At 51.6% G+C, this 18,617-nt stretch overlaps 1 protein-coding gene across 1 annotated transcript; it reads left to right on the top strand.

Annotated features, from left to right (window-relative positions):
- Positions 1-6,615: 6,615 nt before the first annotated feature.
- On the top strand, positions 6,616-11,649 carry LOC149523279 (uncharacterized). Its single transcript, XM_089770021.1, has one exon. The coding sequence runs from the start codon at positions 7,021-7,023 to the stop codon at positions 11,026-11,028; it is 4,008 nt and encodes a 1,335-aa protein (XP_089626147.1). The 5' UTR covers positions 6,616-7,020; the 3' UTR covers positions 11,029-11,649.
- Positions 11,650-18,617: the final 6,968 nt, after the last annotated feature.

Here is an 18,617-nt window from a genome sequence, read left to right as displayed (position 1 = left end):
CTCCCGAGAGGAACCTGTCTGGGCTTGCTCAGATTCTAGCAAACAAGGCGGGCCGGCCGGCTGTGGGGCCAGGTATGGTACCCTGCACACCCCACTGCCGTGTGCTTGGATTCTGCTAGGGGCACCGCTGAGCAAGTTGGCACGGCAGGGGAAATAGCATGCTCTCTGCAGGCAAAAGCTAGCAATGCAGGGACCACTGGAGGGGTGTGTTGAAATGAAGAGGGAAGGTTTCCTGACCCTGCTTGTAGGCTGGAGGGAAGCATGCAGTCAGCCTGACGGGGGTGGAGTTGGGCCTCTCGACCTAAGGCTATATCTACACTGCGGGCCTTTGCAGGCAGAGAGTATGCTAATGAAGCACTCGTTAGCAACTTCTTGGCACTCATTAGCATGCTCTCTGCAGGCAAAAGCTAGCAGTGTAGACATAGCCTCAGGGTTCTTGTGTGTTATTCTGGATAAGGGGTATTACGCTGCAGGCCTCCAGCAAGAGTATTTATGTTTTTGCCTCTCTTCTCTCTGGAGTGCATAACAGACAGCTACGGGTCTCCCAGTCTTAAAACCGACCAGTCACTTCAGAGCGTAAAGGATGAACCCGGGGAGAGCCAGCCAATGGCTTCGGGGTTGGAGGAAAGAGCTCCAAGGAACCGAGTTGTTCCAAGAAGAAATGTTTTGTGCAAACCAAGAGTCAGGAGCAGCAGAAAGTGGGGGAACTAGCAGAGCCCGGACTGTGGCCCGGCCCCCTACATCACCCTTTCCCCCTCATCCTCACTCTGCCCATTCCCCCTCATGTGCCCCCCTACTCCTGAGGCCTCAAACCCACACTGTGCCTTCCCCGAAAGCCCCCATCCCACACCGCCTGTTCCCCTCAACATCCTACCCCCACTAGTTCTCGCTCCTCTCCCTCCAGTTATGCACCAGTTATGTGGGACAGTTTTCTCCCAGCTCTGGGGCTCATAGTCAGGGCTTTCCCTAGGCCCACGGGAAATATGTAGCTGCATAGGGCACCGGAAAATTTGGGCACCAAATTTTTGAGTTCCCCAATGCAGCAGCCATGTGTTCTTGTATGTCTGAGGATATGCCTCTGCCGGTTCGTCTCTGGGGACGCTGTGTCCTGTCTGCTGCAGGGCTTTTCCCTTCGCCCTCCCCCACGTGCTCCTCTCAGCTGGCAGTGTAATCCACACGCCTAGTGTGTGTGGTTCACTGTCCCTTCGTGTGGCAATTGGACCTCTTACAGCCAGAGATAAGAACAAGGGAGCTCTACATCCTAAGCTGGGAGCCAGCTGCCTTCATGGCTCCAGCTGTCGAGGCCTCTAGGGGTGTGTCTAAACTACATGGCTCCATCGATGGAGCCATGTAGATGAGGCTGATCGGCAGAGGGAAATGAAGCCGCGATTTAAATAATCGCGGCTTCATTTAAATTTAAATGGCTGCCGCGCTCTGCCGACCAGCTGATGATCAGCTGTTTGTCAGCAGATCGGGGCAGTGTGGACGCTCCCGTCGACATGAAAGCCCTTTGTCGACCTCCCCTGATGCCTCGTGGGATGAGGTTTACCGGGGAGGTCGACAAAGGGCTTTCACGTCGACGGGGAAGCGTCCAGACTGCCCCGATCTGCCGACAAACAGCTGATCATCAGCTGGTCGGCAGAGCGCGGCAGCCATTTAAATTTAAATGAAGCCACGATTATTTAAATCGCGGCTTCATTTCCCTCTGCCGATCAGCCTCATCTACATGGCTCCGTCGATGGAGCCATGTAGTTTAGACACACCCCTAGGTTCAAATCTGCTTAGGGGTTCAAATCAGGAGCAGCAGCAGCAAGCTAGCAAGCAGAGAGGATCTGCAACTCTGCTCTAGTTCCTGATCCCTGCTTGGGGTAGGGAGGTAGTAGGAACAACCAGACCTCCAGCAGAAGCTGCATGGGGGGAAAAGGCCCAGGCAATCCTGCAGAAGGGCCCTCAATTATTCAGGGCCCCACAATTTGCAAAGATGGCTCTGCCTGTAGCCGTCATCTGTGGGCAGCTGCTGTCACATGAATGACATGCTTCTTGCGATGAAGAGGCATGGACATTCTATCGACAGCTGGCCCTACTCGAAGGAAGGAAACCCAAGGGTGACCCACCTCTCGGCAGACATCCTCCACCGTCATACCCAGCAGAGTGCAGGCGCTGAGCTTGTCGAATTTCTTTGTCCGTTTCAGTCTGTGGCTGCCACGTTGCAGCTCCATCTGTCTTTTCAGGGATGGGTCCAAATTGACCGTGAAGGGGAGGTAGAAGAGGGCCTCCTCCACCCGAAACCTGCCGCACAGGAAAGTGTGGAACAGCTCGGGATCCTGGTCCAGTTCCAGCAGCTTTTCCATCTGGCCTTTCAGCATGTCCAGCTCTTCCATGTACTTCTCGTAGACCTCCCACAGAGACATGTCGGGGCAGAGCGGGCTTCCATGGCAGCTGCCCATTCGACTCCTCTGCTCCTCATCCTCGATGCACTGCAAGAGCCAGCTCAGACGGCACGGCCACTGGTTGGCAAGGAGCACCCATTCCACCACCTTCTTCGGACACACTTCATCCTTGGGGATGTTACTCGCCAGCAGCCTGATGGTGATGGTGACGGTGTTCACAATGCGCCGCATCTGCACCACGTTGTCTGTCATGAATTCCTTCAAGGCGTCATCCAGGAGGTAGTCGAAAGCATCTTGAATGAGGTCTTTGGCTCGGATACCTTTCCCGCAGCTGCCGGTTCCCAGCGCTGGGGTTCCAACCATGAGAGGTATCTGGCTGTCCTCTGCAACTGGATTCTGGGCATCGTGGTTGGCCGAATGGTAGCGAGAGATGTTGAGGAAGTCAGAGCTGGCTTCCATCTTGCCATCCTGCCGGAAGCCGACCTCTGCCTCTAGCTGCTCCTTGCGCGCGATGATATTCCTGATCAGCCTCCGCTTGGTGTCGCAGTCCATCCGAGGGACAGAGAAGGGCAGGGTGACAATGCGGTTTAAGAACTCGTAGCCGTTGTTGGCCATACCTCTCATATACTTGGAGCTTTCCACGCAGTCGACAATGATGCTGGAGTCAACAGCCAGGATGGAGATGAAAGGGGCGTCATCGTCTGAGAGGAGAATGTTCATGGCATCAAGGACGCCCACCACCTTGTCAGGGCTGCATGTATCCAAGTGGGTGATCTCCAGCACCACCCGCAGCTTCCGCCGCTGGAAGATCTCCATGTACTGCAGGAACCCAGTGATTGTCCTGACTTCGCTTTTCACGCAGCTCATGAAGCCCAGCTGTGCGCTGAGAGCCGTCTGGTTCATCTGTCTCTCCAGCTGGCTCTTCTGGGTGACGATAATGTTTCGTACCACTGTGATAGTGAGCCGTATGGCAGCTGCTGCAGAGACGCTGACAGCCGTCACCCCAATGCCTTCCACGACAGCTATGGCGTCTCCTGAGGCATCCCCGATGGGGATCCCAAACACTAGGAGGAGACCACCTGTCATGATTATGAGGGTTAGCCAGCAGCCTGGGGATTAAGGGGTTAACTACACCTAGCCAGGTGGAGTGACCAATAAGAATGTAGGTGGGACTCTTCAAACTGGGACAAAGGAATTTGGGTTTTTTTCTCTTGTCCCTTTTGTCTCTCTGGGAGAGTTCTCTGCAGCTACAGAGAGGGACAGGCATGTCTCTCTCTCTCGCCAAGGCACCTTTCTTCATTTTCTGTAAGTAGGGTAAAGTTTAGGTAGTTTCGTTTTATTGTGTTATGGATTGGGTATGGGATCTGAGATCTGGCACTGCTTAAAAGATGTTTTGGCTTTTCTTTGTAACTAAGTTCTAGGCCCATGGAGTTTCTCCATGAGTATATTTTGTTACCTTCCTCTCCAGTCATTATACTTGAAACCAGAATATTGTTGTAATAATAAAAGTTCTTTCTTTTCTTTTATTAACCTGGCAGTGGTTAATGGTGTGCCCTGATTTTTGTTTTAGGGGGAAGATTTCCCAAATGATCTTTCCCCTGGTTTCTTTAGCAACATTTGGGTGGTGGCAGCGGAATTTTTATTCCCAAGATCTAGGTTTTTAAGATCTTGGGGGAAGTTTTATACCAAAGCCTGGTAGATAAGGCTTTGGGGTACACTTGCTGGCCCCCATTTCTGCATTTATCATGCCAGAGTGGGGAAGGAGCCATGACATGGTGGCATAGCGGTGGGATTATTTGGAGAACCCAGGATTTTTAAAAGGGCACAAGTTTCTTTTGAGTTGCAAGCTTTGCAGTTTTTCCTTTTGTTTTTTCTTTTGTTGCTGGGCTGCCTCAGGGAGGGGCAGACCTTTAGCCAGACACAGACCTACCCAAACAGTTTGTTTTTTTTGTTAGCTTTCGGGACAACTGGATAGCTAGGCTAGACTAGGGCAGGGAAGGAACCCAGTACATGCTCTTGCGATCAGGCAAGGTAACCCTAGAGAACCCAACCCTTCCTAAGCAACACCCTGAGGCAGAAACAGCCTCAGAGCCAGGCATGATGTTAAGTACCGGGAAAGATTCCACACCCAGAGAGGGGAAACAAGAGCTTACCTCTGTGAGCCCTGGGGGAAGGGATCTTGAAGAGGCAGAAGCAGCCAGCTGCTGCTCTCCCTCCCCCCCCCCCTGTGCCTTCTGTGTGCGATTATGCCATAAGGACCGGCAGGCCTCTAACTGACAAGGAGATGGAGTTTTTCCTACAGCTGGAGGACAGGCGTGCACAACGAGAGGCCGAGGACAGGCGTGCACAACGAGAGGCCGAGGACAGGCGTGCACAACAAGAGGCCGAGGACAGGCGTGCCCGAGAGGCCGAGGACAGGCGTGCACAACTAGAAGCCGAGCGTATACAACAGGAGGTGAAACTGGCAGAGATCGCAGCAGGGACGAGGCGAGCAGAACTAGAAGCCCAAGTTGCGCTGGAGAAAGCCAGGCAGCCGGACACCTCAGGTACCCCACTCAACAATCCCACCTCCATCATCATTGAACCCCCCAGAAAGCTCCCCATGTACCAAGTAGGGGATAATGTTGAGGACTTTTTCCTCAACTTTGAGAGGGCCTGCCAGGGGTACAACATTCCTCCTGATCAGTACATGAGGGTACGTCTACACTACAGCGCTAGTTCGAACTAACTTAGTTCGAATTAGTTAATTCGAACTAAGCTAGTTCGAACTAACGCATCTAGAACTAAAAACTAGTTCGAACTAGCGTTTTGCTAGTTCGAACTAGCAAGTCCACATTGAGTGGACTCTGAACAGGGCTTAAGGATGGCCGGAAGCAGTGCCGGCAGGGCATAAAAGGAGGACTTAGAGCATGGAGATGCTGTCTCAGGCTAGCCGAGGGCTGCGCTTAAAGGGTCCCGACCCCCACCCCGGACACACAGTTCTAAGGGGTGCCCCGCTTGCAACGAAGTTCTGGCTTGGAGTGCCCTGAGTGCCCACACTGGGCACATCACACCACTCGGCCATCAGCCCGGCTGCACTTGCCGCAGGCTGCCATCTGGGGAGAGGGAGTAATTGGGGGGCTGCAGGAGAGCTTCCACCCCCAGAAGCCCGCAGAGCCAGCCCAGTCCTCCCCATCGGGGGCTCGTACCCCATTCCTCCCTCACCTCCTTCCACTTACCCTTCCCTAGCCCCCCTTCTTATTGATGTACAAAATAAAGATAACGTTTCTTCCAACATTGACTCTGTCTTTATTGAAAAAAACTGGGGGAGACTGGGAAAAGGAGGTGGGAGAGGGGAAGAGAAAGGCTGGGAGAGGGGAGGGCAACTAACATGATAAGGGGTTGGGAACAGGTCCCAGATGAAGAGAGGCTACAGAGACTGGGACTGTTCAACTTAGAAAAGAGGAGACGGAGGGGGACAGGATAGAGGTCTCTAAAAGAAGGGGTTGGGTGGAGAGGGTGCATTCAGAAAAGTTCTTCCTGAGTTCCCATAAAGAAGGACTAGAGGACACCAAAGGAAAGGACTGGGTAGCAGGCTTGAAACTAGTAAGAGAAAGTTGTTGTTCTTGACAAAGCAAATAGTTAACCTGTGGAACTCCTTGCTGCAGGAGGCTGTGAAGGCTACAACTAGAACAGAGTTTAAAGGGAAGTGAGATCAAGTCATGGAGGTTGGGTCCATGGAGTCCTATTAGCCAGAGGGTAGGAGTGGTGTCCCTGCCCAAAGTTTGTGGAAGGCTGGAGAGGGATGGCACGAGACAAATGGCTTGGTCATTGTCTTCGGTCCATCCCCTCCAGGGTCCCTAGGGTTGGCCGCTGTTGGCAGACAGGCTACTGGGCTAGATGGACCTTTGGTCTGACCCAGGACGGCCATTGTAAGCTCAGGGCTCAGTGTCGGGGGTCTCAGTGGACCCCCTTGATTTTCATGCACACCTGGTCCTGGGAGGCCAGGCTGGCAGCTCTCCTGCCCTAGACGGCCACTTTCCTGTGCCTAGTGCGGAGATCGTGGACGAGGTCCACGATGTCCGCACTAGCCCAGGAAGGTGCCCGCCTCTTGCGGTCCAGGGCAAACTCCCGGGAGCCGCCAGCCTGGTCCCGGCAAGAGGGGGTGGGCTGGGGGGCATCGGGTGGGTGGCTCTGTGCCGTGCCAGGTGCAGGGTCTGCTAGCTGGGTGCTGGCAGGCTTGCACCTGGCACGGGCACCGTAGCCAGCCCGTGCCCCTTTAAGGGGTCCGGGGCCGGGAGGGGGGCATAGAGTTTCCCTGGTGTTGGCCAGAGTGGCCACCAGGGAAACCTGGGGAGGGCTAGCCTCCCACTAGTTCGAACTAAAGGGCTACACAGCCCTTAGTTCGAACTAGCTAGTTCGAACTAGGCGTTAGTCCTCGTAAAATGAGGTTTACCTAGTTCGAACTAAGCGCTCCGCTAGTTCGATTCAAATTCGAACTAGCGGAGCGCTAGTGTAGCACCTATTAAAGTTAGTTCGAACTAACGTCCGTTAGTTCGAACTAACTTTGTAGTGTAGACATACCCTGAGAGAGTTAAGATCCCAAATCGCTGGTCCCTTACTGGGGGTAGCCGCAGACCTGCCAGGTGACATGGCAAATGACTATGAATTGTTTAAGCAGGAGGCCAGACTCAGAATGGGCCTCACCCCTGAACAGGCCCGGTGTCGCTTCAGGGCCTCCAAGTGGACCCCAAATACATCGTTCCCCGAACATGCTAGTCGTGTCCTCAAAAACTGGGAAACGTGGCTCTCTGGAGAGAAGGCCCACACTCGGGAAGAAATCTCTCTCCTGATGCAGATGGAACAGTTCCTCGAGGGTGTGCCAGGAGAGATTAGAGGGTACATCCTGGACGGAAAACCAAAAAACCTCAGAGAGGCAGCAGTGCTTGGGGCCAGATGGATAGAACTGAGGGGCCACAGCAGCCTGGAAAGCAGTCTGAGGGGGCCCATCAACACCTGGGGATCCCCCCGATCCCCACCTCGCAGAGACGGGCCCTATATACACCCAGGAAGACCCCAGATCTCTCCCCGTTCCTCCATACCATCTGCTGGGAGCCCCCCCCGTTCCAATGATACCGCTGTGAGGCGATGCTTTAAATGTAGTGGACTGGGGCATGTAAAGGCCGACTGTCCCCAGAGCACCAGCCAGCTACAACTCATCACTCCGGGGTTGCCACAAGGAGCCTCGGGCCCAGATGCCTCACTGATTCCCCCAGAGCGGAGGGAGACTGTGAGAGTGGGGGGAAGGGAGGTTGTTGCATGGAGAGACACCGGGGCACAGGTGTCAGTGATTCACCACGCTCTGGTGGACCCCAAGGCCATTGACCCAGAGACCCTAATCACCATTCAACCCTTCAAGGCTGATCCCTTCGACCTGCCTACGGCCAAGCTACCAGTTCAGTACAAGGGCTGGTCTGGAATTTGGACTTTCGCAGTCTATGATGACTACCCCATTCCTATGCTGGTCGGGGAAGATTTGGCCAAGCATGTAAAACAAGCTAAGAGGGTGGGAGTGATCACACGTAGCCAGGCTATGCAGGCTGTACACCCAGACACCCTGAACCCTGCAGTCATAGCACCCCAGCCCAGACCAGTAGCTGCAACCCCAACCCAGGATCCAAGTCCTGAACCCCAGGTAGGGCCAGCCCAAGAACTAGAAGGACAGGGGCTGCCGATACTAGGTTCTAAGTCAGCCACTAGGGGCACCATGGAGTCGACAGCCACAGATGAATCTGCACCAGCCAGGAGTGAGTCCCCACCTGGAGAGGTACTACCTGCTCCCTCAGTGCCTCTGGTGGGCCCTGGTTGGACGTCTCCGACTGTAAGAGAGCAGTTCCAGGCTGAACAAGAAGCAGATGAGAGCCTCCAGGGTGCTTGGACGGCAGCCAAAAGTGGACCACTGCCCCTCAACTCTTTGAACAAAACCAGGTTTGTGGTAGAAGGAGGACTTTTATACCGAGAGTCCCTTTCTAGTGGACACCAAGGGGACTGGCATCCTCAGAGACAGTTGGTGGTTCCTACTAAGTACCAGGACAGGCTCCTAAGCTTAGCCCACGACCACCCTAGTGGCCATGCTGGAATGAGCCGAACCAAAGACCGGTTGAGGAGGTCATTCTACTGGGAGGGGATGGGCCAGGGGGTTACTGACTATGTCCGTTCGTGTACGGTGTGCCAGCGGGTGGGGAAGCCCCAAGACCATGCCAAGGCACCCCTCCAACCCCTCCCCATCATAGAGGTCCCATTTCAACGTGTAGCTGTGGATATCATGGGTCCTTTCCCTAAAAAGACCCCCAGGGGGAAGCAGTTCATATTGACCCTCGTGGATTTTGCCACCAGATGGCCCGAAGCCGTGGCTCTAGGAAGCACTACGGCTAGGACCGTGTCCCAGTCCCTAACCGATATCTTTGCCCGGGTAGGTTGGCCCTCAGAGATCCTCACAGATGCGGGGGCCAATTTCCTGGCAGAGGTTATGAGACACCTCTGGGAAGCCCATGAGGTAGAGCACCTAGTTGCTACTCCCTACCACCATCAAACAAATGGCCTGGTGGAAAGATTTAATGGGACTTTGCGAGCCATGATACGCAAGTTCGTGAATGAACGTTGCAACGACTGGGACCTAGCTTTACAACAATTACTGTTTGCTTATCGAGATGTCCCACATCCCAGTTTGGGATTTTCGCCTTTTGAACTGGTTTATGGCCGTGAAGTTAAGGGTCCCTTACAGCTGGTAAAGCAACAATGGGAGGGGACTAACCCTTCACCCGGAACTAATGTTTTGGATTTTGTTCACAACCTCCAAAATACCATTCGAGACTCCCTAACTCTCGCACAAGAGAGCTTGCAAAATGCTCAGCAAGAGCAAAAGGCCTGGTATGATAAACACGCCAGAGACCGGTCCTTCACAGTAGGAGAGCAAGTCATGGTTCTGAAGGCACTCCAGGCAAACAAAATGGAAACATCCTGGGAGGGGCCCTTCACGGTCCAGGAGCGTCTAGGGGCCGTTAATTATCTTATAGCGTTTCCGGATCCTAATCTTAAGCCTAAGGTCTATCACATCAACTCTCTAAAGCCCTTTTACTCCCGAGAACTCAAGGTTCTTCAATTCACCGCCCAGGAGAAGGAGGAGGTGGGGTGGCCTGAGGGAGCCTACTACGATGGGAAGAGCCAGGGTAGAGTAGAAGAGGTAAGCCTCTCCCTGATCCTCAGCCGGGAGCAACGCCTACAGATCATGCAACTGTGCGCCCAGTTCGCCCCAATGTTCTCAGCCATCCCTGGACAGACCGCACGGGCATCTCACTCCATTGATACTGGTGATGCTCACCCAGTTAGGGCCCAACCCTACCGAATGGCTCCTCCAGCCAAATTGGCTATAGAGAGAGAAATCAAGGACATGTTAGAGATGGGCATAATTCGCCCTTCAGGGAGTGCGTGGGCTTCTCCAGTGGTCCTAATTCCCAAGCCCGATGGGGAAATCCGATTTTGCGTGGACTACCGGAAGCTAAATGCTATAACTCGCCCAGACAACTACCCCATGCCACGCACAGACGAGCTATTGGAGAGATTGGGGCGTGCCCAGTTCATCTCCACCCTTGACTTAACCAAAGGGTACTGGCAGGTACCTCTGGAGGAAGAAGCGAAGGAAAAATCAGCCTTCATTACACACACTGGCCTATTCGAGTTTAATGTTCTTCCTTTTGGGCTGCGCAACGCGCCTGCCACCTTCCAAAGGCTCGTGGATACCCTACTAGCTGGGTTTGGAGAATTTGCTGTGGCGTATCTAGATGATATAGCCGTATTCTCTGATTTATGGGGAGAGCACCTAGGACACCTCCAAGCTGTCTTCCAACGCGTAAGGGAGGCAGGGCTAACAGTTAAAGCAAAAAAATGTCAAATTGGCTTGAACAGGGTGACCTACCTTGGACACCAGGTGGGGCAAGGAACCGTCAACCCTCTACAGGCTAAGGTGGAGGCTATAAACAACTGGCCGGTCCCCAAATCAAAAAAACAGGTACAATCCTTCTTGGGCTTGGCCGGGTATTACAGGCGATTTGTACCACACTACAGTGAGGTCGCTGCCCCTCTCACGGATCTTACTAGAAAAACACAACCTAACGGGGTCAAGTGGACTGACCAGTGCCAGAGAGCTTTTACCCAGCTCAAGACAGCCCTTATGTCTGACCCTGTACTGAGGGCCCCAGACTATGACAAGCCTTTCGTGGTCACCACAGACGCATCCGAGAGGGGTGTGGGGGCAGTTCTGATGCAGGAAGGACCAGATCAACAACTTCACCCTATCGTGTTCCTCAGCAAAAAATTGTCTGGAAGAGAAAGTCACTGGTCGGTCTCTGAGAAGGAGTGCTATGCGATTGTGTATGCTCTGGAGAAGCTAAGACCGTATGTGTGGGGGCGACGCTTCAGTCTACAGATTGACCATGCTGCACTCCAGTGGCTGCATTTGGTCAAAGCAACCAACAAGAAGCTCCTTCGGTGGAGTTTGGCACTACAAGACTTTGACTTTGAGGTGCAGCACATTTCAGGAGCCTCTAACAAGGTGGCCGATGCCCTCTCCAGAGAGGCATTTCTGGACTCAACTACTTAATATTCTCTGTATAGCTGTGATGGTACTCTATGCTTACCTTTCATGTCTTCAAGTGTTTAGTCAAGTGTGCAAAATGTATTTACTATGTTTTATCTTAGACCTACAGGAAGAAATCACAGCCAGTGTGGCCAGAGGCTGTCCAGCACCATCTGTGATTTGGTGGGCATGTCATGATTATGAGGGTTAGCCAGCAGCCTGGGGATTAAGGGGTTAACTACACCTAGCCAGGTGGAGTGACCAATAAGAATGTAGGTGGGACTCTTCAAACTGGGACAAAGGAATTTGGGTTTTTTTCTCTTGTCCCTTTTGTCTCTCTGGGAGAGTTCTCTGCAGCTACAGAGAGGGACAGGCATGTCTCTCTCTCTCGCCAAGGCACCTTTCTTCATTTTCTGTAAGTAGGGTAAAGTTTAGGCAGTTTCGTTAGGTTTTATTGTTTTAAGGATTGGGTATGGGATCTGAGATCTGGCACGGTTTAAAAGATGTTTTGGCTTTTCTTTGTAACTAAGTTCTAGGCCCATGGAGTTTCTCCATGAGTATATTTTGTTACCTTCCTCTCCAGTCATTATACTTGAAACCAGAATATTGTTGTAATAATAAAAGTTCTTTCTTTTCTTTTATTAACCTGGCAGTGGTTAATGGTGTGCCCTGATTTTTGTTTTAGGGGGAAGATTTCCCAAATGATCTTTCCCCTGGTTTCTTTAGCAACATTTGGGTGGTGGCAGCGGAATTTTTATTCCCAAGATCTAGGTTTTTAAGATCTTGGGGGAAGTTTTATACCAAAGCCTGGTAGATAAGGCTTTGGGGTACACTTGCTGGCCCCCACTTCTGCATTTATCATGCCAGAGTGGGGAAGGAGCCATGACACCACCCACCCCAATAGCTACCATGATCAAAAGGATCACAGCCACCCACAGCGGGAGGAAGAGGAACTTCTTGCTAACCCATTCCTGATCCCCTGGTCTTTCGATGATGCTACATTTCCTGTCTATGGTCCTGTAAATGCTCATGGGTAGGAGACCAAAGTGGCTTTCGATGCCGTCACACAGTGTGGTAATGAGGCCTGCCCAGAGCTGGTCGCAGCCCGCGTACTCCCAGGCGCTGAAATGGATGAAGACGTGTTTCACGTTCCTTCTCCACTTCTGCTGCTCCGTCAGGACCGGCCGGTAGAAGATCATGAGTAACAGGAGCTTGAGTAGATCCCGGCCAGTGTTGTCACGCTGCATCTTCTGCGTCCGCTGAAATTCCTCCTGGTCTTTCTTCTTCGATTCGTTTTCCATGTTCTCTGAGATAAAAGAGGAAGATATGTTAGGTACCTGGCAGTGCCTTAAATCTCTCCTCCTGAATGGTCTTCCAGCTTCACAATCCCTCCCTTCTGGGAAGCAATCAAGAATGGGTAGCTCTTGGCAAAGCCATCCTTAGGATTGTTGGGATCCTACACCGTTCTATTAAACTGGTGCCCATCTGCCCAACAGCAGCCCAGATGGATGTTGAATTTTTAGCGATGTGATTTTATAATCCTCATCCACACACTAATAAACAAACACATTTTAAACTAAGGTCCTGTCGACTCTCACAGTAAATTCAGCAAACATTTAGCAGAGGTTGGCAAATGCCTGTTAAATGGCTTCATTACCATGTCGTCGATGTTCTGCCAGTAGCTCGAGCAGACTTTGTCACTTGTAAATTAACTAGATCTTCTAGAACTTCTGCTGCTGGAGGAAGCAGAGCCACAGACCATGGATAGGAAGAGGCAGGTGGGTGGAGTGGACATGAAAACCCAGTGCTGCTCCAAATTTTCAGGTCCCCTATGCGATTGCATAATCGGCAAATGAGTACGGGTGGCTCTGGCTCTTTGGAGATAGTTGTCATCCACTAATCCCCATCCCCACAAGGTTCCTTCCCCGTCTTACGTTCCCCGGGGCAGTACTCACCCTTGATTTTGTGTAAGAGCAGGTTTTTGCAATGTCCCCATGGTGCATAAAACCCAGCAGTCACTGGCGTGGGCACAGTGTACAGGGCCTTCGCTAAAGCGAGGCAGTAGATATCCTCCTTGGTCTGGAACCCTGCAACGGGGATGAGGTAAAACACGAAGATTAGCCTCACCGAACGCATCCGCACTGGATGCTCAACAGTGTCTCCTCTAATATTTTTCGGTTCAAGGTACTAGGTACAAGGGGAGGGAGCAAACAAATGTCCGAAACCACACAAGTTTATTTTAGGCTATAAATATTGGGGTGCCTGGCCTTACCCCCTTTGCATGGCCGAAGGGACAACAGAGACTTACTGACTGAATTGCTCCTCATCCTGGAGCACTTGAGTTGGTGCACGTGTAACCGCAAATCCAGGGCACTAGATCTGTGACTACACAGCTATAAACATGGCCAAGTGCCTCTGTCACCAGACGGTGCCTGTGGTCGGTCTTTGTGCATAACAGCGAGATCTGCAGCAGGAGCAGGCTGCGTTACCTGCACTGACCACTGATAACACCAGAGCTCCAAGAACAGAAGCACTGAGCCACGCTGCTGAGGCAACCACATCACAGCTCTTAACACTAGGAGCCCGTAAGTACTCCTGTAGACCCTGCTTTCGCTGGCATTAAGCCAAACAGCGTCCACAGAGCCCCCTGGCACTCCTGCGCCCTGCTGTGCAATGCAGAGGGAGAGATGGAGAAGAGAAAGGCCCACGTGTTCCTTTGCCCTGGCCCAGGCTAGCCTATGCCACTTCCCATGGTTCTGTGCGCCAGACTTGCAGGGCGGGGAAAAGAGATGTAGAGATCATGGTGGGTAATCAGCAGAACATGAGCTCCCATTGTGGCGTTGGGGCTTAAAAAGCTATTGTAATTCTGGGATGTATAAACAGGAAACGCTTGAGCAGGAGTAAAGAGGCTGTCTCGCTTCTGTGATGGATGGGAGGCCCACTGTTCTTTTCTGAACATCCCAGTATTCAGTGACTAAAGGGTTAAACCTAGCTAGCTAGAAAGTGTTGGCAGGGAGCCAGGAGCACCAGTGAGAAGAAAGAGTTCAGATCTGCATTAAAAGGGAATCTGTCTGCTGTTTTTCTTTGTGAGTTTAATCCTGGAGCTGCGGAAGGGGATGAGGGGGGGGATGAATTGAACTGGGCAGGGACATCATGCCTAAAAAAAAGAATACCTGGGCCTAGAATTGGACTGGACCTTGGAAGTGTGGATCCTTGAGTAGATAGAGAATGTTTATTTAGATGCGATCAGGTTATTTTTTTGTTTTGTTGTTTGGTTAAACTCCTCTGTGCTAAATCCATATCCCCTCCTCTCCCCACTATAACTTTAAACTGAATCCCAGGGATGCAATTGTCTGTGTTTTAATCTGTTCTTTTCTCAGTTGCGCTATAACTCCTAGCAGCCAAGTCAGCTTTACAAATGAATACCTTTTTGTTTTCTTAATATAATCACCTATTTTAAGGCTATGATCTGATTTTGTATCCTGGAAAGTAATAGGAGGTCTGTGTATACCTGCCTAAGACTAAGAGGACAGCTATCAGAAATTACAGTTTGTTTTCATTTTTCTTTTTTTCTTTCCAAGTGCTAAATAAAAGGGAATAATGACATCTCTGGATCTGCTGGCAATGCTCCTCCTAATGCAACCTAATATGCCATTAGCCTTCTTGGCTACAAGGGCACACTGTTGACTCATATCCAGCTTCTCATCCACTGTAACCCCCAGGTCCTTTTCTGCAGAACTACTACTTAGCTGGTTGGTGCCAGGCCTGTAACAATGCTTGGGATTCTTCTGTCCCAAGTGCAGGACTCCGCACTTGTCCTTGTTGAACCTCATCAGATTTCTTTTGGCTCTTGTGTAAAAGAGTTTGGGGTACTCTTCTGGAATACGTTCCCAAGTGACTTCTTCCTGCGTTCAAGAAGAAAAAGTTTTTTTCCACTTGGGTAGAGGCAGCAACCCTCCTAAGCTCAGGGAATCTGTGACCTTGGGGAGTTTTGAAGCAGAAGCCCATAGAGACACGGTATTTTAAGGTCTCTTTTGGGCCCACACCTTCTGCACTCCAAGTGCCAGAGTGGGGAACCGACTTAGCCTCTTTATTCGGCACTTAAACTTCTGCTGCTGGAGTTCTGTGCCCAGCTCTGGTGACCAGAATTCCAGATGGATGTTGATGAATTGGAGAGGGGTCATGTCAAGGCTGTTTCCCACTCTGGCACTCCAAGTGCAGAAGGTGGGGGCCCACAAGAGACTTTAAAATACCCTGCCACTGGAGGCTTGTGTTGGTGTTGCTGCCACCATCCAAATGCACAAACCCCTTTGAGAACCAGACAGGCGCATTTCAGAATTCCCTCCTGTGGGGTACCTTCCTTGTCCTTGACACTCCCTCCAGAGAGAGCTTGAAAACCTGTAATTTCTCCTAGAAGTATGGCTTGCTGTCTTAGGCACGTGCATACAGAACCTTCCGCCCTCTAGGATGCAGGAATCAGATCATGGTTTTAAAAATGTGACGTCTATTAACAAAACAAATACACTTGGTGAAACATTACTTAGAATCATAGAACCATAGAGCTGGAAGAGACCTCAGGAGTCATCAAGTCCAGCCCCTGCCCAAGGCAGGACCTATCCCAACTAAATCAACCCATCCAGGGCTTTGTCAAGCCAAGACTTAAAAACCTCTAGGGATGCAGATTCCACCACCTCCCTAGGGAACCCATCTCAGTGTTTCCCTACCCTCCTAGTGAAATAGTTTTTCCTAATATCCAACCTAGACCTTCCCCATTGTAACTTGAGACCATTTCTCCTTGTTCTGCCATCCGTCACTACTGTGAACAGCCTCTCTCCATCCTCTTTGGAACCTCCCTTCAGGAAGTTGAAGGCTGCTATCAAATCCCCCCTCTCTCTTCTCTTCTGCAGACTAAACAAACCCAAATCCCTCAGTCTCTCCTCATAGGTCATGCGCTCCAGCCCCCTAATCATTTTGGTCGCCCTCCGCTGGACCCTCTCCAATGCGTCCACATCCTTTCTATAGTGGGGGCCCCAGAACTGGACACAATACGCCAGATGTGGCCTCACCAGAGCCGAATGAAGGGGAATAATCACTTCTCTGGATCTGCTGGCAATGCTCCTCCTAATGCACCCTAATATGCCATTAGGTTTCTTGGCTACAAGGTCACACTGTTGACTCATATCCAGCTTCTCATCCACTGTAACCCCCAGGTCCTTTTCTGCTGAACTGCTACTTAGCCAGTCGGTCCCCAGCCTGAACTATGCTCGGGATTCTTCCATCCCAAGTGCAGGACTCTGCACTTGTCCTTGTTGAACCTCATCAGATTTCTTTTGGCCCAATCCTCTAATCTGTCTAGGTCACTCTGGACCCTATCCCTGCCCTCCAGAATATCTACTGCCCTCCAGCGTATCTACTTGGTTGCTAGGTGTTACAAAGAAACTGGAAAAAGAAAGATTAAAACACAGAAAATCGCTTCCCTGGGATTCAGTTTGAAGAGTTCCAGGGTAAAGGGGGATAGTTACATGTGCTTAGCAAAAAGAAGTCCAACAAACTAAAAAAATAAAGAAAATAACCTAGTAGCGTCTGACTAAAAATTCCCTGTTCTACTCACATCTCTCTTGTTCCAAGATTTAGTCTTTCCGTAGCCAAGAACGTCGCTGGATTCTGCTTGCCCAGGTTCCTGGCTTAATTCACATCTTCCAGGCATGATCACACAACAGGCACATCACTGCTTCCAATTCAAAACCCCAAATTCTGTTTCCATTTTCTTTCCTGGCCTCCTGTCAACTCGCTTCCTGCTTCTCTAGCATTCCTGGAGACTTTCTAGGACCTTTTGTCTATGGTTTCAACCTTTCCAGGCAAGACAGTTAGGGTTAAGTCCCAAGACTTTCAGGCAACCGTCTGCTTTTGACACGACCTGTCTGTTTCTCTTCAGCTAACTCTTGCTTACTTTGGTTCAGGCCTCAGGCCTTACACCAGGCCCATGCTTCAGGCCCATCCTTTCTAGTACAGGATGTAGCCTGGTAACAAAGCCCTGACTGTGGTATCAGGAAACCTGGGTTCTAGTCCTGCCTCTCCCACAGGTTGGAGAGGTTATTCCCTGTCTGTAAAATAAGACTAATGATACTAACCTTCCCTTTTTAGACCTACACACAGCAACTAGGGATTTTTATTAACTACTCAAATATCGGTGAGCCTGGCTCGCTAGATGAACCATCCGGTTCCTCTTGGAATCATGTTAAATGCTTGATCCCCATGACCAAAGTCTCAGATACCGGGAGAAGTGACACGGGGGAATAAAAGCTGCTGTCTGAGGTAAACTACCTGGCAGGAATCCCCTGGAATGGGAGCCATCGCTACCAGGAGCCCAGGAATAACAAGACTCCAAAAGTCCAGCTGCCAGGCAGTTTGACCATCTCCTTCAGGCCAGTGGCCCAGAATTCCAGGACATCTTTGGGCCTGGGTTTAAAAAGAGGCAGTACCGTGTGCTCAGCCCCTTTTTATCCATCCCCTTTCCCTCCATTGGCACGCAACCCTCAAATGGCCAAAGGTTTCCCTTTCCCTCCCTCCTTGGTTAAACAAGCTGGTTAAACAGCTCGAGGTGATGGAGTGATAAACACCCACTGACAGAGTCGCTCGGGTTGCAGGGCCAGCGTAAGTCCGCTTTTAAAACTGCCGGCCATAGCTGCAGCTACGGGAGGGGACTCTAGCAAGGGCCTGGAACAAGGAACAGGGCTCCACTCCTGCATGGGATTCGGGCTTCCCCCAGGCAGATGCTCTGTTGCTGCTTTCCTGTCTCTCCCTTCTCCAGGTGGAAGGGGACGGTTAGCCAGTGTTCCCTGCAAGCTGAGCTCTTGGGCGGCCAGCCAGGAGACATTCAAATGCTGCCCAGTTTGCTAGCCGGTAGCATGTGTTTCTAGTGGTGGTGCATGTGGTGTACTGGGTGTAGACATAGATCTTGTTGTTATAGTAACTGCGTTAGGTCACTGGGGGTCAGCCCAGCTGGTTTGGGTTTTTTCTAGCTAGCTCCGTGCTATGCAATAAAATGGACACTTGCAACTACTCAAGGTCTCTGTATTTCCACTGATTTCTTCCCATGCTGTGAAACTCCACGTGACGTAACAGTGCACATCCGTGCATGCCTTGGTGCACATAACAAAATGTATTCCGCACAGGAGTGGAGGAAAAAGTAGAGGCATTATTGCCGCTAGCTCCTTACTGAAACTCAGTGAAAGGCAGGGGAAATGAGAGATCAAAATCCTGAGACTGACAGTCCCCAGGAACAACAGGGAGAGGCTAAAGTCCCAGTTCAGCCTGACTGGCAGAGCAGGGAGCCAGGAGGGAGCCAGGGTCGGCAGAGTGGGACTGAGCTAAGGAGAGAGCAGGGGCCCGCACTGAGCTGGGGAGCAGGGCTGGCCTCGGGGAGGGAGAAGGGGAGGCCGGGGTCAGGATCGGGGGCAGTGCGACTGGCCTCAGGGAGGAAGGGGGTCAGAGGCAGCATGACTGGCCTCGGGGAGGGAGAAGGGGGGGCCAGGGTCAGGATCTGGCCCTTCCCCCCCAGAGCTGCTTCCCATCCCCTCTTCCTTCCAGCCAGTTCCTGCCCCCCCCCAGCC

The sequence above is a fragment of the Pelodiscus sinensis genome, chromosome 18 (assembly GCF_052426305.1).
Source record: "Pelodiscus sinensis isolate ZL-2025 chromosome 18, ASM5242630v1, whole genome shotgun sequence".
NCBI lineage: Eukaryota > Metazoa > Chordata > Testudines > Trionychidae > Pelodiscus > Pelodiscus sinensis.
The sequence above is the reverse complement of the archived record's forward strand: the minus strand, read 5'-3'. Positions and strand labels throughout refer to the sequence as shown.

Bases quoted from the DNA above. Each gene is read 5' to 3' on its own strand.
- LOC149523279 (XM_089770021.1), top strand. From the start codon at position 7,021: ATGGCAAATGACTATGAATTGTTTAAGCAGGAGGCCAGACTCAGAATG.